Source organism: Brassica napus, chromosome C4, assembly GCF_020379485.1.
Source record: "Brassica napus cultivar Da-Ae chromosome C4, Da-Ae, whole genome shotgun sequence".
NCBI lineage: Eukaryota > Viridiplantae > Streptophyta > Magnoliopsida > Brassicales > Brassicaceae > Brassica > Brassica napus.
In genome coordinates, this window is record NC_063447.1 from 60,508,801 (window position 1) to 60,533,228 (window position 24,428).

At 29.9% G+C, this 24,428-nt stretch overlaps 2 protein-coding genes across 2 annotated transcripts; both read right to left on the reverse strand.

Annotated features, from left to right (window-relative positions):
- Window positions 1-17,391: 17,391 nt before the first annotated feature.
- Window positions 17,392-18,062, reverse strand: LOC106395940 (protein ORGAN SIZE RELATED 1-like). The gene has a single exon (XM_013836250.3). It carries the CDS (start codon window positions 17,978-17,980, stop codon window positions 17,714-17,716), a length of 267 nt encoding a protein of 88 aa, XP_013691704.1. The 5' UTR covers window positions 17,981-18,062; the 3' UTR covers window positions 17,392-17,713.
- Window positions 18,063-19,631: 1,569 nt separating this feature from the next.
- On the reverse strand, window positions 19,632-24,174 carry LOC106395493 (transcription factor bHLH100). The gene is made up of 2 exons (XM_013835937.3): window positions 23,561-24,174; window positions 19,632-23,274 (listed from the first exon to the last, which is right to left on the reverse strand). Exons 1-2 carry the CDS (start codon window positions 23,843-23,845, stop codon window positions 22,843-22,845), a joined length of 717 nt encoding a protein of 238 aa, XP_013691391.1. The 5' UTR covers window positions 23,846-24,174; the 3' UTR covers window positions 19,632-22,842.
- Between the last annotated feature and the right edge of the window lie 254 nt (window positions 24,175-24,428).

The window sequence follows — 24,428 nt, forward strand, 5'->3', positions numbered from 1 at the left end:
TCTTACAACCGATGCTTTTCTTTGTATTAGAGGCAATGTGGGTCACAACAACAAAGGTACTTGTGTGTCCGTTTGACAAAGAAACTCAATTCAGATTTGATGTTTATTCCCACTTGTCTCAGCTCTCACGTGGTTAACGAAACAGAGATATATAGCTGACATGTGTCAACGTGCGTGTCTTGACGACAAGTTTTAGTCGTCCCATGAATTTTTCCAATCTTTGAAACATCGTAAGTTCTTAAACACTTCGAAAGTTCTTTTTAAGCACCAACAAAATTTGGAATTGACACGTTCATTGCATCCTCACCGAAAGCAGTAGATGTCAGATTACTAATTTTACCAAAACAAGAAAAAAAGATTAAAAGAAAAGAAATGGCAAAGAGAATTTAAGTTCAGTGTATTTTCGAGGGAATTCATTACGTCCTCTTCTCTCCTTAACGATGCATTGTATTTTCCCTTTTCCGTTTCAATTTGTTTTTTCTTTTCATATTTCTCTATAAATCTCGTGAAATCTTTGCCGTTAATTTTGACTGTGTGTGTCGAAACGAATTAAACTCAGCTATTTGTGATAATTAAAAAATTATCAAGAAAACGAGAACCTATTCTTTTATATAACCACCACACATATTACATATCAAACTATAACTTCTTGATTGGAGAATAACCGTTGTACAACGTTAACATCAACAAACTTTGGTCGAGGAGTATGGATTGGGCCGGCCTTTGAGTCAAACCTGAACAAACCTTGAGTGTGGCTTTGATTTATAAACAAAAAAACAGCTTTTAAACTTATAAGTTATAACTATATTCCCATCGTATATTGGCAACTAGGTGATTTTCCCGTGCTCATGCACGGGTATAAATATTTCTAAAGTAAATATATTATAATAATTGATTACTACTTACATTTAATATTAAATTAATTTATAATTTATATGCATCATTTATATTAACAATATTATATTACTTTAATTTTTATATATGTTATATGTAATCGTTTTTCTTGTTTTTCAGTCGATTTAGTTATCATTTGGGTAAATTAGATTGCATATATGAATTCAACTGTAATATTTTTTATTCTATATATATTAAAATTTTGATTAATTTCTTATTTACATTTAGGTGGTTGTTATCTTAGATATGTAAATATATTTTATGAAGATTATGTATAACTTAAGATATATTGTGCTTAGAATGATTTAAAAAATAAACTAAAGTGTATGATTCCAAATTACATAAATTAATATAACGAAACGATAATATTTTGAAGTCTCATTTATATATATAAATTTTACAAAAGAACTAAATTGTAACAGTTGGTTAATATTTTATTTTCATTTTTAATATTTTTTGAGTTGTCCAATGATTTATATTTATAAAATAAATTACTATTCTTATAAAATTAATCGTAGTTAAATCTATGGTTTTAAATATAAGTTGGATTAGTCGAATCATTCATGTTGCGAGTATATTGAGTTACATATATTCTTTCAAATTAAAAATGAAGTATAATTATTTTTTATTATAATTAAGTCGAATGTGCATGTATTTTCATAACATTTATCAAATTATATGTTGATGTTTTTTTAAAAAATATTAAAAAATATAGGATTATCAATATGAAGTTGCATGCGTAAGTAGCTGATACATTTTTGAAAGCTCATGTACACATATCAATATTTACAATAATTAAATAATTTTAAAAATTCTAAATAACTTTATGTTTTTGATTTATTGAATGAAAACTAAAATTTATTTGAATAATCTTAAAAATGAGAATTCAGATTTGCTTTGATATTTTGATTATGATTCTATTAAGTTCCACAAATACAAAAACATAAAATTTAAAAGCATATTTAATATTAAGAAAAAATAACTTTAATAATGATAAAATATAATATATCTACCTCATTAAACTATTTTGTAACTATTTGATCAAACGATGTTTATTTTGTTTTTTAGTTTTTTAGTTTTTTTTTAATATCTCTTAAAAATAAGTAGTAAAAAATTGTGATTGTATTTAAAACTAATATTATATAAGTAAAATATAATTTATAGATATTTTTTGCTGTAATTGAAAGATATTATTGTCAACTAAATTTATTAAACTCTTAAAATAAGCAGTAAAAATTGTGATTGTATTTAAAATAATATTATATAAGTAAAATATATTTTATCGATATTGTTTTGCTGTAATTGAAAGATATTATAGTCAACTAAATTTATGAAAAATAAATAAAACATTTCAATATTACTAATTATAAAATATTTTTAGATAATTAAACATATATTAGTTTATGTTACTTAATTATTTTATGTAATCATCTAAGAAAATATATAGGTATATAAAAATATTTTTATTAATTTGAACTTTTGTACTGTTTAAATTATGTTTTAGAAGAAATAATATTTCTGTTTCTAATATCAAGATTATATGTGTAAATGTTTTTTAATGAAATCATTTTATATAGAAATTTATAATTTTTATCTTAGAAAATATATATATAAATAAAGTATTTTATTAGTTAAAAATAATATTTTATGTTATTTAAAAATATTTTTTAAATTTAATATTACTATTTTGTTTACTTTCCTTTTTTTATGAAATCATATTATATATACATATATTTTCGTTTTTCAATTCTTTTTTTTTTAACTTTATAAAATATTTCCTTTTTATTTTATGTGTATATTTTTCGAAACTTTTTAAAAAGAAAACTAAATAAAATAATAAATAATAGTATTTTAAATGTAAGTTAATTTATTAAGGGTATCAGTGTAATCAACCATCGTGAGAGTTAACGTGAGAGCGACACATAGGAAACTGACTTATTATGTGAGCACGGGTATAAATATTTCTAAAGTAAATATATTATAATAATTGATTACTACTTACATTTAATATTAAATTAATTTATAATTTATATGCATCATTTATATTAACAATATTATATTACTTTAATTTTTATATATGTTATATGTAATCGTTTTTCTTGTTTTTCAGTCGATTTAGTTATCATTTGGGTAAATTAGATTGCATATATGAATTCAACTGTAATATTTTTTATTCTATATATATTAAAATTTTGATTAATTTCTTATTTACATTTAGGTGGTTGTTATCTTAGATATGTAAATATATTTTATGAAGATTATGTATAACTTAAGATATATTGTGCTTAGAATGATTTAAAAAATAAACTAAAGTGTATGATTCTAAATTACATAAATTAATATAACGAAACGATAATATTTTGAAGTCTCATTTATATATATAAATTTTACAAAAGAACTAAATTGTAACAGTTGGTTAATATTTTATTTTCATTTTTAATATTTTTTGAGTTGTCCAATGATTTATATTTATAAAATAAATTACTATTCTTATAAAATTAATCGTAGTTAAATCTATGGTTTTAAATATAAGTTGGATTAGTCGAATCATTCATGTTGCGAGTATATTGAGTTACATATATTCTTTCAAATTAAAAATGAAGTATAATTATTTTTTATTATAATTAAGTCGAATGTGCATGTATTTTCATAACATTTATCAAATTATATGTTGATGTTTTTTTAAAAAATATTAAAAAATATAGGATTATCAATATGAAGTTGCATGCGTAAGTAGCTGATACATTTTTGAAAGCTCATGTACACATATCAATATTTACAATAATTAAATAATTTTAAAAATTCTAAATAACTTTATGTTTTTGATTTATTGAATGAAAACTAAAATTTATTTGAATAATCTTAAAAATGAGAATTCAGATTTGCTTTGATATTTTGATTATGATTCTATTAAGTTCCACAAATACAAAAACATAAAATTTAAAAGCATATTTAATATTAAGAAAAAATAACTTTAATAATGATAAAATATAATATATCTACCTCATTAAACTATTTTGTAACTATTTGATCAAACGATGTTTATTTTGTTTTTTAGTTTTTTAGTTTTTTTTTAATATCTCTTAAAAATAAGTAGTAAAAAATTGTGATTGTATTTAAAACTAATATTATATAAGTAAAATATAATTTATAGATATTTTTTGCTGTAATTGAAAGATATTATTGTCAACTAAATTTATTAAACTCTTAAAATAAGCAGTAAAAATTGTGATTGTATTTAAAATAATATTATATAAGTAAAATATATTTTATCGATATTGTTTTGCTGTAATTGAAAGATATTATAGTCAACTAAATTTATGAAAAATAAATAAAACATTTCAATATTACTAATTATAAAATATTTTTAGATAATTAAACATATATTAGTTTATGTTACTTAATTATTTTATGTAATCATCTAAGAAAATATATAGGTATATAAAAATATTTTTATTAATTTGAACTTTTGTACTGTTTAAATTATGTTTTAGAAGAAATAATATTTCTGTTTCTAATATCAAGATTATATGTGTAAATGTTTTTTAATGAAATCATTTTATATAGAAATTTATAATTTTTATCTTAGAAAATATATATATAAATAAAGTATTTTATTAGTTAAAAATAATATTTTATGTTATTTAAAAATATTTTTTAAATTTAATATTACTATTTTGTTTACTTTCCTTTTTTTATGAAATCATATTATATATACATATATTTTCGTTTTTCAATTCTTTTTTTTTTAACTTTATAAAATATTTCCTTTTTATTTTATGTGTATATTTTTCGAAACTTTTTAAAAAGGAAACTAAATAAAATAATAAATAATAGTATTTTAAATGTAAGTTAATTTATTAAGGGTATCAGTGTAATCAACCATCGTGAGAGTTAACGTGAGAGCGACACATAGGAAACTGACTTCTCAAATAATATTATAGAGATTCCCTAATTTGAATTATATATTTCAACGAAACAAGTCTTCGAAATAATATGCAAATCATCCTTTTTTATTGCTTGTGGTTTTTTAGAAACGCCGTCTCTGAATATGGACTAAACCGTTTGTTCTAAAATTTGAAGAACATGAAATCCAAGAAACAAAAAAAATAGCTTGGAGCAGACCAAATTCGTCAACAAGCATTTAGATATTCATGAGTTGGTATTCAGCAATTAATGAACAATGACACTAAAAAGGTTACGTAGATTGAAGTTCATTTCACAGGACCCACTAAACTTCCCAATATAATGCATCATTTACGTATAAATGTCTCAAATAAAACAAAAGTTTAAAGACTGTTTCCGTGGATTATCGGAATTGATTCCACAATACCCGCCAAGATAAATGCAGCGTACTATGATTAACTTAAATCTATCTTTTGTTTAATTTTTAATACTACTTTTAATTTAATTAACATCAAAGTTTCAAGACCTTTTAACTTTAAAGAGTTTCCTATACATACTTAAGTCTTCCTATACTTAAAGTCTTCCAGGCTGATTCATAAAGAGACGGAATGGTTTTTTTGGCTTGATATTCGGCTTCGTTTTACTTTTATCGAATTAGTATTGAACAGAACAATGACCGTACGTCGGAGTATTCACTCGGAGTCTTAGTTTTCTATCGAGAGTGAGTCGACTAAAAATGAGCTCCCATTTTATTATGTTTTTACTAAGATTTTATGATGTTGCATGTATATACTTTTACTTCTGCTGTTGATAAAAGTGCCTATATACTTCGATATCTAACGTCTTTTGGAAATCCAAGCTCATAGTTAAGTTAAAACTTACAATGACCCGGACCAGAAGATCTAATTTGAATCCCCAAATGTAGAAAAAAAACACAAGAAAAATAAAAGAAGGGTTCTAAATAAGAGTTAAATGAAACTGCATACAATTTTCATAAAGAAGAAACCAAAACCCATTAAACGACGTCGACGACGCATTTTCCATGCGTGCATCAGTGCATGTGTAATCTGGATCAATCGACACATCGTCTCACTATCATACATTACATGTCTAGATACGTAGTGTCGAAGGAAGAAAGAGGAGGATGGTAGATGGCTAAGTGAATAAGCATTACCATCAGCACCACCGGAATTCCCATCAAAATCATCGGCGGAGGTGGAAGCGGCGGAAGAACGGCTGGAAGCACCGTCAAAAGTACTATCACCACTCCGACCATAAACATTCCGATAACCTAAAAATTATGTGAAGCTTCTTTACTTCCCACAAAATTTTGGCTTTCAACGTTACTCCACATATGTTTGTGTGTATAAATATATATATATGTCATGTAGATTTTTTTTCCACTTAGATATTTTTGTCCGTTTTACTTTTTATGTGTGTGTGGGTGAGAAAGACGTTAATTACAACTTACAGGTGAAGCTCATGCACTGAGGAGATACATTTTCCAATTCAGTATTCACCCAATGACAATAAATACCCTTTTATTTTTTCATTTATATATTTATTTAAATTTCAGTTAATTAGATTTTATTTTAAAAGCACACTTATTAGCGTTTTGAGACCCAGTAATCATCAAATTACCATTAAATTACTAGGTTTGTTTTAGGGTTGGACAAAAAATCTGAACCAAAGAACCAAACTGAATCCGACCCGAAAAGTAATATCGAACCCGAACAGAAATTGATTAAATATCCGAACGGGTTCAAAATTTTGATATTTAGAGAACCATACCCAATCCGAACCAAAATATTTTGGGCATCCGAATAAATCCGAATCAGATTTATATAGTTGAATATATTAGCTACTTTTAGAGATGATATCCGAAAAATATCCAAAATGTATAAAATATTTTGAAGCTGTCCATAATATTTAAAAATATATACAAATAGTCAAAAGTAAATATCTAAATAGTTAAACAATACTCAAAATACCAAAAATACTTAAGATATATATTGATTCTCCATCTAAAAATTCAAGTCAAACCAATTTTTAGGTTTAATTTAGGTGTTTTGGCATACGTTGCTCAAATTTATATGTTATATCTTATTTTAAGTTTTAGATTTTGAGAAATTAAAGATATTTAGGAATTTTAAAATTTAAATTAATTTAAACGGGTTATCCGAACTCGAACCAAACCCGTAAAAATCTGAACTGAATCCAAACCAAAATTTATAGATACGCGAATGGAGTTAAAATTTTAAACCTCGAAACTTCGATAAAACTATACCGAACTAAACTCAAATGGGTACCCGAACATACATCTCTAGTTTGTTTAACAGTATCTTTAATAAACAGAAAAAGTCAATTTTAGGTATATTAAAAAAAGAGAAACTGAAATAAAAGATTCTACTACCAAATCATAAGAAACAAACTGAAAAAAAAAGACAGACGTTTGCCATGGGTAGCTACTAGCTAGGTGTTAGCTGGCGGCTTTAATTAGTTGCCATTTATGTGCTTTTAGATGACTGAAACGGCAAGGAGGGCTGGTGAATTAGAGTAAAGAGTGTACGATACTCTGAATCTAAATCAAGTCGTGCTAAGTGTATTTATTTCTTCTCATTCCATATACATTTAACCTAATTTATTGCGATTGTCCGTTTTCATGTTTATTAACAGCTAATTTATTTAAATATATGATATTTCTGTTGTAGGCTTGTAGCATGCACGCCGGTTAATATATGCTATTTATATTAGACAACTTTACTATGTGTTTCCAAACTTTTGTTGTATATGCGCATATCAAATTTTAAAGCTACTAATATATTTTCTACATTCGATGTTGTATAAGTTAGTAATAAAGTTAATAATTTCCGTAAGTATCTATCAATTAATCCGCTTCATAAGACTAACGTTCAAAAGTTTTAATATTTTTCATGTGATTCTTCAAGTTGATGCGCTTCTTATTATACCTTTTATTAAATTGAATTATAGTAAAAAGTGCATTAACTTGAAGAGTCATGATCACATGAAATATATCTAAAGATTGTTGTTTTAAAATATAATAATTCAACATTGAATAATAGTTTTTATAAATTAATTCAGATTATATTAAAATATTGATTGTTATAATTTAAGCACATGTTGATAAAATTAATACATATTTTATATATTATTTTTTATTATTTAAGTTTTAGCTGATTTAAAATAAAATTATACAATTCATATCTTGAACTTAAATTTATTTTACTTTTAAAACAATGTGTATTAATTAAAGTCTAAAACATCAATTTTTTAAATACAAAAATAAAATCTAAAACAATAATCTTTTAAACAACAAGGGAGTATTTCATAGAAGTATAACTGTATGTTTATTTTATTTTTACATACGTGTGAAATGAGTAAAAAGACACTATTTGAACTTGTAAAACAAATTTAGTAAGGATTTTTTTTTGCCTAATTTTTGATGATGCGGAGATGATAAATCTTCTCTCTCTTTTTTTTAATACTTCCATTAATATAAATCTTTTCATTTCTATCACGACTGTTTGAATTTGTGTAATCCAAAAGATCCATGCTTCAATATTCGTGATTGTATATATTTAATAGGATCTATTAGAAGAAAAAAAAGTCTAAATAGGATCGTACTCAAATCCAACGGATGAAGTACTATCGATGGAGACTAGAAGGTACGTAGTGATGGGGTGGTACCGTGGTAGCGTCGATGGAATTATGTTTTATCTAAAAGTTCAAGAGATGGAGAGGCCATTGGTTGGAACAACTTAACTTATTAGAATTCTGGAGTTTCATCAAATGATGTTAGTTTATTATGAAGATGTTGTTAAACTATTCTGTTGTTATATTATTGTTACGATAACACTTTTAACATAACAATTATTAATATTCTACCGTTTTCTCATAAGTTCATCCTTTTTCCTTTGTCACCAACATTTTGTTTGTTCCAAATACCACTATATTTTTTGTTGATGGATTATATATGTATTTTTAGTAATATATGTTCAAATTATTTTCAAAAATAAATTCATTAATTATTTGTCGAACTTCGGAACCCATAGTCAAGTGTGATAAACATGTAACTTCCTCTCGGAACATTGGAGTTTGTTATCAAAACAAGCAGATTCGGTGTCTAGGGATTATATGATGAATCACGTAATCATTACTTAACGTCGTTTCACAATAATATGTTCGAACTTTTTTCCCTTGGTTACGATTTTATCATTAAATACCTTTTTTAACGAGACAAAAAGAACAGAATTTCAAGACGTATGCATTCCTTTTCTTTTGTATGTATAGATGCAGTGGATCTGATTTTTGTGGACAAATTAACTTCATTCTCATATGCTTTTTGTTCTGTCGAAAGATAGAGACTCGATAAGGCGATGACCATTTAATCTTTAATAATTTATAATTCATATAATTAATTCTGTTCTTTTTCTCTCTTGAATTCGGTCAAATCTCTTTTTTGTTTTGTACATTGGCTCAAATCTCATTCACAGTATTTCCCTGGATAAAGTATGTCAGCTATCATATAATCATACCGTACTTCGCATGTTTGCTCAGTGAGCATATATATATATATATATATATGATTAATTTATCAATGTTTATATTCGTTAACTTTGTCAAAAAAAAATGTTAATTTCAATAAAATATAGTCTTTGAATTTAACAGAACCAACAAACACTTTGCAATTAACTTTAAACTTTTAGCAAAAAAAAAAAAAAATTAACTTTAAACTGTTTTCTTTGTAACCCACTTGTTGGAAAAGTTTAAACGTAGTATGTGAATAGATATGCATGCATGATTTTTATGAAATTAATCTATTCTTCTATTGAAATTTAACATACTACTCCTATTTACTTTTATGTACAGATCGAAAATTCGAAATTAGCATAGTTCTTTGTGTTATACAACTTATATCATTCGACCGACGATAGTGCTCGTCCCCAACCTATTTTAATACTTAAAATACTAATAATTCATATATTAATTTAGACAATCATGAGTTTATGACCCTCTTTTACTCGCAGCCGCCGTGCCAACAAGTCAATGTTTTTTTTTTTTTTTTCTAGTTGGATTATGATTTTTACTCTTTTCATTTATCTACGACGATGTAATCTCATATATAAAGAACTTCTATGTTATGAATAAAGAGAGACTTTTTCATTACTTTCACAACACGTTATCAGCATGATTGATCTCTAAAACCCTAAGCTAAAGTATCGACCATAAACCCTAAATCTCTCTCCATTGCTAAAACCCTAATCTCTATCGATCACGTCTCTTTGATCATGACCCTGATCTGTATTCGACCACTGATCTCAACAAGATCGATCTGTGGACTGATCTCTGCAAGTTTCAGTACGCCTCAACTATTCCAGATTGTACGATCAGCCTGTTCCAGTCCGTGATCAAACTGTTCTAGATCTACGAGTTATTTGACTGCAAGTACCAGGTCGCGTACCAACGATCCCGATCAGCTCAACCTAAGCTGAGTTTTCGATCTCTATCTGAATCTCCATCGATCTCTCTCTCTCTATCGATAAACCCTAATCACTTTCGATCTCAACTTGTACCCGATCTCAGCTCGCGGACTGCAAGGAAACAGTTTGGACCAGTCCGCGTAAGGTTCCAGTTTGTACCAGTCCACGTAAGCTCATTCTCTTAGTGGTACATTCAACCCATCAAAGGTTTAAGGTATACCTAAACTCTAAGAACCCAGAATCGAATGAACTAATGTTCAAAGTGAAACCCTAAAATCTGTAAACCCTAAATTACGTGTGCATGGATTGTTTTATTTGATTGATTGAATGTTTCTTTGAGGTTTAAATCCGTGTGAGTTAGGATTGATAGTTTTTATAACCTGATTGAATGATTTGAGGTTTAATATTGCATGTTAGAATCTGTTATAATATAAACCCTAATTCGAATTGATAAACCCTAAAATAGAATCCGTGTATTGCATAATTTGAATTGAATATTTTGAGGTTTCATATTATAATAGGTTGATAGTTTCATGGTATAATCAACTGTTCTGAGGTTTAAGATTATTTGCTAGAAGCTGATTGAATGATAAAACCCTAATTTTGAATTGAAACCCTAAACCCTAATTTGCGTATTGCTAAAATCATATTGCTTGATTCCATCTTGCTAATATCAGCCTTAAAACTGATAAATATCAGCCTTGAAACTGATTAATAAAATTGATAGAATCAGCTTTGAAACTGATTATTTTGGTTTTTCATGATTGAAACCCTATTTTTGGATCAAAACCCTAAATTGTGTAATGCTTGAATCCGTTTGATTATTCTTGATTATTGATCCAATTGCTAGTCTTGATAAAACCTAATTGAATCTGATTGTTAGTCTAGCTAAATCTCATACCTGAAACTGATTGATTAATTGCTAGACCTTGATTGAATGTTTTAATATTACCCTTGCACATATAGAATCCGATTGCTAAGAATGAGTGCATCATATCTACTTGGCCGTGTGGCCAGTTTGCATCATATATCATCCTGACCAACATGTTTATGTTATGCGCATGATCTGATTATTATCACCTTTGCATGATCTGATTGTTTTAAATTGAGGTTCCATAATTTCACTCCTGTACATATAGAATCAGTATGCTAGGTTTGCATAATAACCGTATGGCCGCATGAAAACATATAGAAATTGCTTGTTTGGTCGATACCCTTGCTTGATAATTCTGTGTGGCCTTATTGCATTATATCACCTTTGGCCGTGTGGCTTTTTTGCTTATTAGAAATGTATTGACTTGATAGCATGTCTTGTTTATGGTCGTATGTTAAATATTTTATGAGATCTAAAATTGATTGATATATGATTTGAGATGTCGAAAATCAACTTGGATTTTGCTGCCCTAAATCTCTCAGGAGATAATTATTTGAAATGGGCACTGGATACTGAGTTTATCCTAAAGTCAAAGGACTTAGTGAATGAATCACAAAACGCGATAATGCCAAATGAGAAAGATTGATACATGTCAATATTAATTATTAGCCATCATCTTATTAAGACTCTCAAAGATCAGTATCTGACTATAGAGAATCATCTAGACCTTTGGACAAAGTTAGAAAAATTGAGATATGATCACCAAAGAATTGTGTTATTACCAAGCGCCCTATTTGATTGGAGGAATCCCAGAATCCAGGACTATAAGTCCGTGGATGAGTCTATTGCTAGCTGGGTAAAGTAATGGATTACTGATGAGAAACAGTGAATTGAGACCTCCTGCATTAACCCCATTACCTGATACCAATAAGGCCGCAGAAAAAAAAAGGTAACTACATCCAGAATGATAGGCCACACAGCCATGGCCGTGGAGGGTGGAAAGGACGTGGTCATGGCCACTATAACACATTTGGCCGTGGGAATCACTATGGCAGAGGTCGTGGGTATCTACCCAATTTGAGCCATGGTCAAGGCAGTGGCCATGGTATATCCCTTAAACCACAAAGCTCGACCAAATCAGTGTGCCATAGATGTTGAATGGAGAACCATTGGGCTAAGATATGAAAGACTCCCAAAGAGAGTCTGAAAGGGAAGAATCCTGAAACCCACTTGATCTATAAAGATGGTAAAAATAATTTCGAACATGATCAAGATGATCTTTTGGAATATGAGACTTATTATTGCCTAAAAGAATCAAGTTGATAATCTGATTTTGACATCAAACTTGTGTGATTGCTTTGCTTGTATGCTTTTTCTGATTTTTATCTCCTTGAATTTATTTATTTTACATTGTCTGCTTAGATTAAATGAATGAATGATTTTTCTATATGAGTACACTGAAAAACGCCAATATAAGTACTAAAGCAGGTATCACCAGTCTGAAAGAAGACTATGGCTAGGCTAATATATTATTGCCTAAGGGTATGCATCTAGAAATCAGTGATGCCTTATATTCATTCATCTCTAAAAGCAAGAGCAGCCTATTGAGTTTTAAAGATATAAGAATGAATGGTTTCCATATTGAAACAATGGGCGAAGGAAACAAAGAGTTTCTTCAGATATATGTATAAAATCGCACAAAACCATAATAAGTCCTAAAGACAATACATGCATTCTCTACTGAACTAGACTACGCATAAATCAGTATGATAGAGGCTAAAAGCCTGCAAAAATATACACTTTATGGCACGACCAGATTGGCCATCCTGGTCTAAACATGATGCGGAAATTGATATTCAAAACGCACACATTAAAAGATAAGAAGAGTTATCCCAAAGAATCTCACGTGTGTAGCATGTACGCAAGGGAAACTCATTAGGCCATCACCAGTAAAACGGCTACAAGCCCATTTTTCATAAATAAAGACTATATGTCTAGATAATATTGGTGAATACATGTCCCATGCGTTTAAATGATTATGGTATGTCCATGGGGGTAAGTGTGGACAATTTTGTGATACATGTCCATACCAAGAACGGCTTGGCCGAAATCTATTAAAACGCAAATAGCTGATTGATAGACCATAACTTATGAGGTCAAAACTCCCATTCACAACTTGGGCCACACGAAATTGACATGCACCAAAGTTAATACGCATCATGCCATTTAGTGAGCATAGATATCCCCTATCACAATTATTAACGGGTCAAGAGCCAGACATACCCCATCATAAGAGATTTGGATGTGCTGTCTATGTACTAATTGTTCCACCATAGAGAACTAAGATGGGACCTCAAAAGGAGGATGGGATATATGTTGGATATGATTTTCCCACAATAATAAAGTACTTTGAGCCAACTATAGGTGATTATATTTGAGGCCAGGTACACAGATTATTTTAAGACCAGGAGTAGAAAAAAGTAATAAAGCTGGTAAAAGAATGGTAAAAGAAATAGAATGGAATCAACCATCAATGTCTTGGCAAGATCCTCAGACTAAAGAATGTGAAATAGACGTCCAAAGATTATACATTTACAAAGCTAGCTAATCAAATGCTAGACACATTTGTTGACCCGAAAAAGAATGACTATGTCATATATAAACCAACTTGTAAAGCACCAACGAATTTGATGTCCAAGAAGAGACACAGTCAAGTTGCTACAGAGTCTAGACAACGTATGAAACGTGGTAGACCAAATAGGTTCCATAAGATAAGAATCCTCGGAAACAAAAGAAAGGTGCAGAGAATGATAATTAAAATCCAAATCCGAGGTTACTAAGGAAACCATCCCAGACAAGGAGATATGGCCGGCCGGCTCTAAGGTACATGTACCAAACAATGTAGCTTGGGACGCCAAGCTGTAAAGTATTAAAGGTCCTGATAATAATGAATCTCAATCGATTATATCATGTCTGGAACATAATGGAACCAATAAGAAATGTCGACATAAGATGATTTATTTGCATACAAGATAGCACTTGAATTTATGAATTTTGAATTTATGAATATAAGCGAGGCTCATGAACCCACGTCAATATAAGAGTGTTCACTCGTAGAACAGATTGGATTGAATGAAAACGTGGGGTTAAATAGTTTAAAAAAGAAAGGCGTATTTGGCCATATGATTAAGACGTCATATGATGTTAAAACCAGTGGATATAAATGAGTCTTGTAAGGAATATGAATCGTGAGATATAAAGCTGATGTTGCACAAGGATTCTCACAAAGACCAGTAATAGATTATGAGGCGACATACTCCCATGTGGTGGATGCAACAACTTTTAGATTTCTCATAAGTCTGGTTATATAAGAGAGAAAATTAGACTTGCACCAAATTGATGTAGTGACTGCATATTTATATGATCCACTGGATAATGAAAGTACTAGAGGGTATTGAGCTGAAAGTACAGCAAGTTCTCGAGAACAATATTGATAATCATCAAAGCATATGATCTGAATATCCTAGTATCCTCTGAATACAGTTTTCCAAACAGTTGAATATCTCAAGAAAGAGTTTGAGATGAAAGATCTTGGAAAACAAAGTTTTGTTTGCGGTTACAACTTGAGTACATTAGCAATGAAATCCTTGTGCATCAAATAGTATATACAGAAAAGAGTACTCAAGAGATTTAATATAGAGCAGTCTCACCCATTATCTAGTCCATGTGCGTGAGATCACTTGTTTTGGACACTGATCCATTCAGTCCTAAGGTGGACGATAAAGAAGTTCATTTAGTCCTGAGATGGACGATGCAGAAGTCTTGTTTTAGACAATGATCTGTTTGGTCCATAAGAAGGACGATGAAGAAGTTTTTGATTTTGGTTTATTTTATACTAACCGGCCCAAAGAGGGGTTATTTGGTTTTGTTGATTTGTTTTTCAGACAGGTTATGTTTTACACATGGTGGTACATGCATATCACAGCAACATCATCCAAGATTTTGTGTGTGTATTTGAGGTCGATGACTCAATATGTTCGATCAGATTGTGGCATGGCCGATGGTAAAGAAGAACCAACTATCATGTTCGAGGACGAAGCATATTCTGCCCAAGATCTTCATCACCCACGGATTGCAGAAAATTGGAGAGGTCCAAAGGACTTTCAGTAATGTCCAAATCAGGGAAAGTAATGTGTGTTGTATTTTTTTTCTTTCACCATGGTTTGGTCCCAATTGGGTTTTTCTGGTAAGGTTTTAATGAGGCAACATTAAAGCACATTACAAGCTCTAAATGGTTATGGCATACAAGGGATAGCGTTATGAACCAGATTGTGGATGGCTCATAACTAAGAGATTATACCATCGGGTTCCCAAGAAAAAGAGAGTCGGCCGATTTTTTTTTTTTTCTTATATGTTTTGATTTTTTGGGGTCTAATAGGTATACATCGAAGGGATAAACATTCACAATAGGTATACATCGAAGGGATAAACATTCACCCATTGTTTTGCATTAAATACGTCGTTAATTTGGACGAGTCTTTAGATAACCACCTAGCTAGCCAGTATCGAGACAATTCTAAACAGATTTTTGGGCATGTGTGTAATGTATTCTTGATCTTTATAAACATTACAGTTTAGCTTTCTAAAATGTTTCATACAGATTCGTAGGGTTGGGCATTTTATCCGTTAAATTTGATTCGATTCGTTATTCGTTTCGATTTGATCCGAAAGTTCCGGATATCCGTAACTTTCGAATCAAATCAAATACTAAAAATCAATGTCCGTTAAAATCGAAGCAAATCACAAATATTAAATTTTTGGAAGCGGATATCCGATCCGGCAATATATAAATACATGTGTATCTTGATTATATTTAAAGTTTTAAATGTATAAAATCATATAATTATTATTCTAACATATGATTTGATAAATTTTATTCACATTATTACTTATACAAAAGTATTACACAAAAGGAAGAGAACACATTTATGACAATTATAATTTATTTCTTAAGTTTTGTGTTATTATAATTATTAACTACGTTTAAAAAATTTACAAAATATGTGGATTCACTACTTCTTTTAATTTTTATTCATATATATCATGCAAAAAAATATTTTACAAAAAAAAATTATATCAAATTTTTAAGATTATTTGTATTAATCAAAACATATGAGATATCCGTAAGTATTCGTAAATATCCGCAAATATCTATTTATTTTCCGAATATCCGTTTTTTCGAATATCCGTATTTTTCCGAAACAAAGCAAATCAAAAAATTAGATATACGTGATATACAAAGCAAATCACGAATACCTTCAAAAATTTGGATATCTGATCCGTGCCCAGATTTGTAGCACTCATCTACTAGATATTGTAGAAAAAAAAAGAATGAGCGTTATTCTACCAAAAAGAGAACAATCATATGCATTTTCAAAGAGAAAGATGTAAAAACATAAACGTAAACTTACAGAAAGATAGCAATAAAACCCGAAATCACTTTTGACCATGTTAAGAGAACTAATGGTGTATCATGGACTAATGAACAGATGGCACAGTCTTTTCAGTCTGTCTTCCGGACATGAAAGGACGATTCCCATTTTTCCAATGTAATTAACAAGTGAGGTCCACACCAAAAACCTTTACAAAATAAGTAACTTTATTTTTCACAGACTATGTTTGTAGATAAACAAACAGGTATATGAAAAATGTATTTATAATAAACAAAGTATATTGGTTCATGAACAGATAAATAGAAATAAATAAATTTTCATGAACAATGTTTTTGAAACCAAACTGTTGTGTTGCAATGAATCACGCCGTAACTTACATTTTAACCTGGTAATTTCAAGTACGTGTTACAAAAAAAAACCTGGTAATTTCAAAATTTCCATCATGTTATCATCATCATCTGTAACCTTGTAATTTCAATATGTCCCCTTGTATGGAGGTGCAAAAGAAATAGGAATAAAATATAATTAAAAACTTACATTTAACCGATATAATCTGATATTTCAGATCCTAATATTAAATGTAGCATTCAACTATTCAACTCCTCTCGTTGGCATCTTTTGGTTTTTTATAGGAGTAGTTCAAATGCTTATAGTTTAACGACCATGGCTCCGACTTGCATACAGCACTTGGCAACTTACAAATTTCAAATAATTAATTTCTCAAGAAAGTGTTGTGATAACAAAAATGGGAATGGACGTTGAGTAAAGAAAAAGAAGGAAATAGCCTTCTATATAAATTTCAAAAATATTCTTCTACAATTCATTTTTGGCGCAGATAAACAAGATTCCTCTACAAAACAAGAAAGAACAAGAAAAATGAAAATAAACGAAAAGTAATTAAAAGCTAGAATTACAAGAAACATTTAAAAGAAAACTCGAAGATCTATCTCTTTTTATGTCATCCGAGGATCTATCTATCACATGAGATGATCTTGCGTGCACAAACTAAAAGCCCTTAATTAATCTGCCCCTTACATATTAGTGTAACGCATATTTATGTACGGACGGCATGCAAGTCGGCGACATCAGGGGTAGAGAGATTCTACGGCGAGGCTAGGCTCATTAGATGGAGAAAAGGCCAAAAAGATGAGGAGAATCATGAGGATGAGAGGGAGGAGGAGGAACGTCGCCGGAGGCGGTGGAAGCGGCGGAAGGAACGGTGGTAGAATCAGAAGAGACAGAGAGACAAATAGCAGAACTGCGATGGATCTGGCCGTGATAAATGAACTTCCGGTTAAACCCATTGGCTTGGGTGTGACATCAAATCTCAGCCGTTGATCATGTACCCTCATTTTCCATTAATATTCAAAGTATCAAACAATTTTTTAAAATGTCTTGGGTGATCTTCTGCTTATCTCTCTGGCTGTACTTATATAGGGGAAATTGGCAAAGTTAGAAAATCTCTGTCTAAATAAATAAAAAATATAAATATGCGTGGATACGTGTAGTATATCTTTTACACCTAAAAATGTACATTTGTTTCCATAATTACTATCTACACATTATTTACCAAAATATTTTTCTTATTGAATGGTTTTGGTATTATTTTTATGAATTTATATATATGTTGTATATACTTTTAATATTAGCTAATTTTTAGAAGGTTAATAAATTGACCCTATCCAAGTAAATAAAATGCGGTTTCTCATGAAAAAAGTAATTACAATAAATAATTAATATATAACCCACCAGATTAAATTAGACTAATTAATTAGAAAATGCATTAGAGGGTTAAATGCATGTCAAGAAATGTTCAAAAAGGAGTAATTCCAAAGAGCCGGTTGTGAGGTCACAGCTGTGATATGTCCTGATTCAAGTAATCAACTCTTTTCACTCTCTTGCCTTGTTTTGACTCTCTTTCGCTTCAACCATAATTGAAAACTTCTTCTGTCTTTAATTGTTAGGTGTTCTTTAACTTTAATTTACCGTTTTAGGTTTATATATCTATGTTCAGAGGAAACTATCAGCAAATATCCAATTAATTAATTAAAGTTTTTTTCTATTTAATCTAAATTATCTAATTTTTTAAAAAAAATCTTAATTATCTAATGATATATATTTGCATCAAATAAAATAAAAAAAGCTAAGGTGATTTTTTTTACATAGATGCATTAACATCCCAAGCTTTAGATAAATGCTTTTTTCGGAACTACGTTAGGCGCTAGTCGGACGGCTATTCCGGGCCTAGCGAATTACCAAATAATCAGGGAGTAATTGGAGATTAATCGGGGATTAATTTTAAGACATTTTACTAATATATATTTGATTTGGCAACCATTACCAATATGTTGATTTGTCATGGTGGTTAGAAACGCGGATAAAGGACTTTGTAACCCGGTTTCAAATCCCATCTTGAACTTTTTTTTGCATTTTCTGGCTTTAATTCATTAAATGAGAAAATTACATGTCTACCCTCGTCTCTTTGCTAAAGTTCTCTGCAAACCTAGCCGCCACCTATGTGCTTCAAACACAATTTTTCATCTTTTTGTCGATTTTGTTCAAAGTTTCTCGGTTTAGCAACACATTTTTGTAATCTTAGGCACCGATTCACTGATTCCACGGTTAAATCGAAAAAAAATCAGTCCACCGCCTGGCCACTCCGATTTGCTCCTCCTCGCCACAGTGAGCACACGCCTAACGCTTATCCGGCTGAGAACTCGTCAACTCCGGCGCGTTTTGGAACAGAGGATAAATGTGTTATAGGGTGAGTTGACGGCGACCGGAGGCTGATGTATTTCTCTGTACATTGTTTTTGCAGTTCCCAAGGAGGTCCTTTTTGTCTAATTTCTACCCTCTTGGCTTTTTGAGAAAATCACAACCTTACATACAAAAACAACACAGAATTATACTGTATATAATAAAACAATATAGACTTCATTAACATGATGTCACAAAATGAAAGGCTTTTAACATGATGTCACAGATTAAAAACATAGATTTCATCGTTCTCGTTTTCCCCAGCCACAATATTTTTTTTGAACTTACCCCAGCCACAATACTTGATGAGTTAATAACCATTATAATTCATGTTATATGTAATCTTTGTATCAGTAACAAAAAAAAATGTAATCTTTGTATATTTAATGTCTTTTATGTAATTCTCAGTTCGATTTGATTGAGTTCCACTCTGAAAGTTTAAGTGGAGATACGAGTGTATGACCATTAGCGTGAGGGAAAATTCCTTAAAACTATATGACTAATTTTCGTTTGCTAATAAAATACACCAACTATTTTGGGTTCCCGTTTAATACATGAATTAATTTTTGATATCTATTAAATACATATACTTTTGAAATTCGCAGATTTTACATCGTTTTAGACAGCGTTAACTATATTTAACGGAAATGACGACGGCGTTAGTGTTTAATTACGTGTTTAAATTATGAAAAAAAAAATTCTTAAAAATACAAAAACTATTTTTCATTTGCTAATAAAATACTCTAACTATTTTGAATCTCCGTTTAATACACAAACTATTTTTTGTTTTCCATTAAATACACAAAATTTTAAAATTTGCAGATTTTACACATTGATTTAGACGATATCAACTATGTTTAACAGAAGATGATGTTAGTTTTAATTAAACAAGTGGTTTAACTGTGAAAGACACGCTCACCCTCGGTCAATTGAAATTAATTTGAGTTAGTTTCAATTCTATTTTGACACCCTAATTTGTTCCAACATCTTTTATTCTCCAAACTATGTTCATTTTCTTCTTCTTTACTTTGATTTCCCTTTATATCGATACGAAGTTGAGTCGATTTCCATGCCATGAAAAAGGACGAAGAAAACTACGTAATTTTAAACGAGTTTTTGATTTTGGAAATAGTTTAGTGTTATGCATTTCTAATTCTTGTTCTTCGCTTTGATAGTAGTGATAATGATTCAAGGTTAATTTACACTATGATAAATAAGTTTAGTGTTATGAATTAGGTTCTACATATATTCTTTCTACTATGATAAAATATTTTTGAAATTTAATCAAAAAAAAATATTTTACACTAAGGAAGCGCAATGGAAAAGAAAGCTAACAATATAATCTATCGGGATGATTTTTAAGGAAAATTTTCTTCACAGTTTAACCACATGTTCAATTAAACACTAACATTATCTTCACTTCTGTTAAACATAGTTGACAAATGTGTAAAATCTGAAAATTTCAAAAGTTTGTGTATTTAATCAAAAACAAAAATTAGTTGTGTATTAAACGGGGATTCAAAATAGTTCGTGTATTTTACTAGCAAATGAAAAATAGTTTATGTATTTTTAAGGAATTTTCTTTTCATAATTTAAACACGTGTTAATTAAGCACTACCGCCGTGGTCACTTCCGTTAAATATACTTAACGCAGTCTAAAATGATGTGTAAAATCTGCGAATTTCAAAAGTTTATGTATTTAATAGGCAACGAAAATTAGTTCGCGTATTAAACGAGGATCTAAAATAGTTCGTATATTTTATTAGCAAATGAAAATTTGTCCGTGTATTTTTAAGAAATTTTCCCTAAGCCTAAATGAAAAGAAAGAGCATAAACGTAACACATTTTCTTTTTGTAAGTAGGGAGTTTTGCACTGAACGTTCGCAAAAAAAAAAATCATAAAACTAAACAGTGATATGTTTATGCTTTTTCCAATAATGGTGCATTTAAGCATGGGTAAACGTATTTCACTAACATGCATATTTAACACAAAATGAAGCTGAAAAATAAAACATTTTGAAATTAAAGCAAGTTGGGTCGTGCCTGTAAAAACATTGAGAACTTTTAATTCCTCATACATTTTTGAATTTGGAGAATGCATTGAACCTAACTGCACTATTTTATATGCTTTCCCGTGAATTTGGCATTACTTTAGTATTATTATTTGACCATTTGATTATTTTCAGCTTTTATCTATTTTAAGTAGTTTGAATTTTTTATATGGCCATCTCGTTCCCAACTTGAGTTTGGCTTTACAGCTTCGTTGATGCAGTCGACCCAGAAAAGTTATATTCCCAGTTGCAGTTTTTTCTTGTTAACAGAAAAAAATCAATGAATCAGTAGTAAGATACATGCAATATAAACAAAGAAAATTTTAAATAATATTTTTTTTTTAAGATTGTACGTTACACATTAGTCACAACTTACAATACTCGATAATATTTATTCGACCATGTTATAATCTTAAGACAGTACGATATAATTTACAAACAATAAAAAACAGATTATTACAACGTTTCTGTCAGATGAGTTACACATACAAGAATCATTTGTAATCATCTCTCAATAATAATCTAGATGCTATTTTTAGTTTGTCTACTTGTTCATGACCTCTTTGCTACCATACAACAGTTTTGTCTTTGCTACCATATTTATCAAACAGACTGAGCCCAAAAGTCAAGGCCTGCAGTTCGATCATTCGCCTATCTTAGTCTAAATGGTAACCAAAGAAATAATTGGAAATAATTAATTTTTTTCCTTTTCTTAAATTTGACACTATTTATAATTTTTTTTCCAGTATTCCTTTTCCTTTCTTTTAATTTAAGGAATAATAGAATAAAAACATTTTTATTAATTCTGAGAAGGAATAATAAGGAACAAACATTAATTTTCTTTCTTACTATTTTGTTCCGTTTTATTCTTTTTATTTTTATAGTGGTCACTAGTTAAAACTTTAGTTTGTTCTACTACTTACTATCTCTGGTAAAAAAAAAATAATGGTCTTCTTCGACTGTTTCGTTGTCAATAAGTTGGAAAACCTGAACATTGAGAGTTACTAAGAAAATTCAGATAAATTTACTGTTGAAGCTATAGTGCTGGTGATCAAAGTCTCATTTGATGATAAACTACAAGATCTATGTTTAACCATGCAAGGATTACATAAAACTCAACAACCATCAGAAGCTACTTATGTTCATAACTACCCAAAGAAGACAGTGTGTATTTATTTAGACCGCCTTCTTTGGGTAGTTACGGATTTCTTAAAACAGACCTAACTCTTTAAAAGTTAATTAACTCTATAGTTAACCATTATTTTAACAAAATAACATTATTAAAATAAAAAGCCTTCTTGATTAGGCAGAAGGTTCATACTATTTCTAACCTCGAGTTTTAAAGAGAGAGATAGAAAACAAAACCAAATCACATACAATATTTTCTTGAATCATGTAAATGAGTTTCAACATTTCTCGTACAAGTACAACAACCTACTACGTAACTCTTCAAAATTCAGATTGCAATTATCCATCTGAAGATGCAAAGTGTAAAAGAGTCTCTCTCCTTGAGACCTTGAAGATGAAGCATCCACAAGAACCAACCCATCTTCTTCTAGTCCACTCAATACGTTCCCGAACGAACACTTTACAGTCTGTAACGATGAAATCTGGACCATTAAACCTGTCTCACCTAGGTTAGTTGCAGAAACCGTTGATGCATAACCAGTGACCCCTTTCTCTGGCTTATCATTTTGGTTAGTGTTAAGGAGATCTTTTTGACCTGAGATTTGAAACGAGAGCTCGTCTTTCTTCTTTATGAGCATGTTGACTTGCTCTTGCAGCTCTGGTATGTACTCTAGGGCCTGAGAAACTGTTGCAGAAACACTTAACTTCTTCTGCAAGAAATACACAAAAGAACATATTTTCAATTTTCTTATAATTAAAAATGGGACAATTTTTTTTTGTTTTTCTTTTGCGTTAGAAACACATATATGACAACATCACACTGTCTTAATCAACATAGAAATTGCAAAATAAGTTTTTGAAGTTGCTGAAAACATTGGATAAAAGAAAAACTCTTACAACGTTTGTGTAGTTTTCACTGATTTGTTTCATTTTTGTCAAATAAAAAAAAAAGTAATCTTATCCATAAATGGTAAATTTATTTGAATAAATGGTTACCGATTGATTGGTAGATGGGAGACAAGAACGGAGAGCTGAGAACATTTCGTTGATCTTCTTACGGCGACCACGCTCGCTCGCGTTGTGATTAAGCTTCTTCATCAGGACAGGATTCTCTAACCCTAAAGTTCTATGTCTCTCCGACGACACATTCTGATGAGCCACCTCCAAGTCCGGCAACGGAAAATCAAGAAACGTGTTGGCTACGTCGTCGTTTACATAGAAGCCTTGGTCTCCGCAAGGCCAGCCGAAATTGGGAAACAATGGAGGGACAAGTGCACACATCTTGGCTTTACAGTTTTTTTTTTGGTAAAAGGCTTTAGACAGATTATGGGTTGGGATTAGGCTTAGTGAGTTACTTTCGTTGGTTTATTGATGTCTCACTCAAGTTTTGTTCTATTTATATATACACACTAATACAAAAATAAAAATTTTAAACTAGTTTTTGATCGAAGGAATAATTATCTGTTGTACAAATATAAAAGCATATCCATGGGATATAAATTAAAATTAATACCATAGGGTGAAGTGTATGTGGGTCACGAGTGGACATGCATTGACACGGGGTTAAGCATTTTCTCCCCAAGCAGGAGCATGTTCGAATGATCACCTGTTGACCTACATATACATGCAATAAATTTTCTATGTCATTGCACTAATTAAAAAATGAGAGAAATGCTGGGAGACAAGGATACACATACACGAGTTTGATAGACGTGCAAGCGAGGGAACGTGCAAATCACGTGGAATGCTGCAAAGCACGTGCAAATCACGTGGAATTTTGAAAGGCTTACCTCCTGATTACAAGTTTATCTATGTGATTAATCAGTAAGCATATACATAAGCAATTCTTATTCATTATGTAGAT

Coding starts and splice junctions, on each gene's coding strand:
- LOC106395940 (XM_013836250.3), bottom strand. CDS start 17,980: ATGAGGGTACATGATCAACGGCTGAGATTTGATGTCACACCCAAGCCA.
- LOC106395493 (XM_013835937.3), bottom strand. CDS start 23,845: ATGTGTGCACTTGTCCCTCCATTGTTTCCCAATTTCGGCTGGCCTTGC. Junction 23,275..23,560: donor TCCCATCTACCAATCAATCG/GTAACCATTTAT, acceptor TATTTCTTGCAG/AAGAAGTTAAGTGTTTCTGC.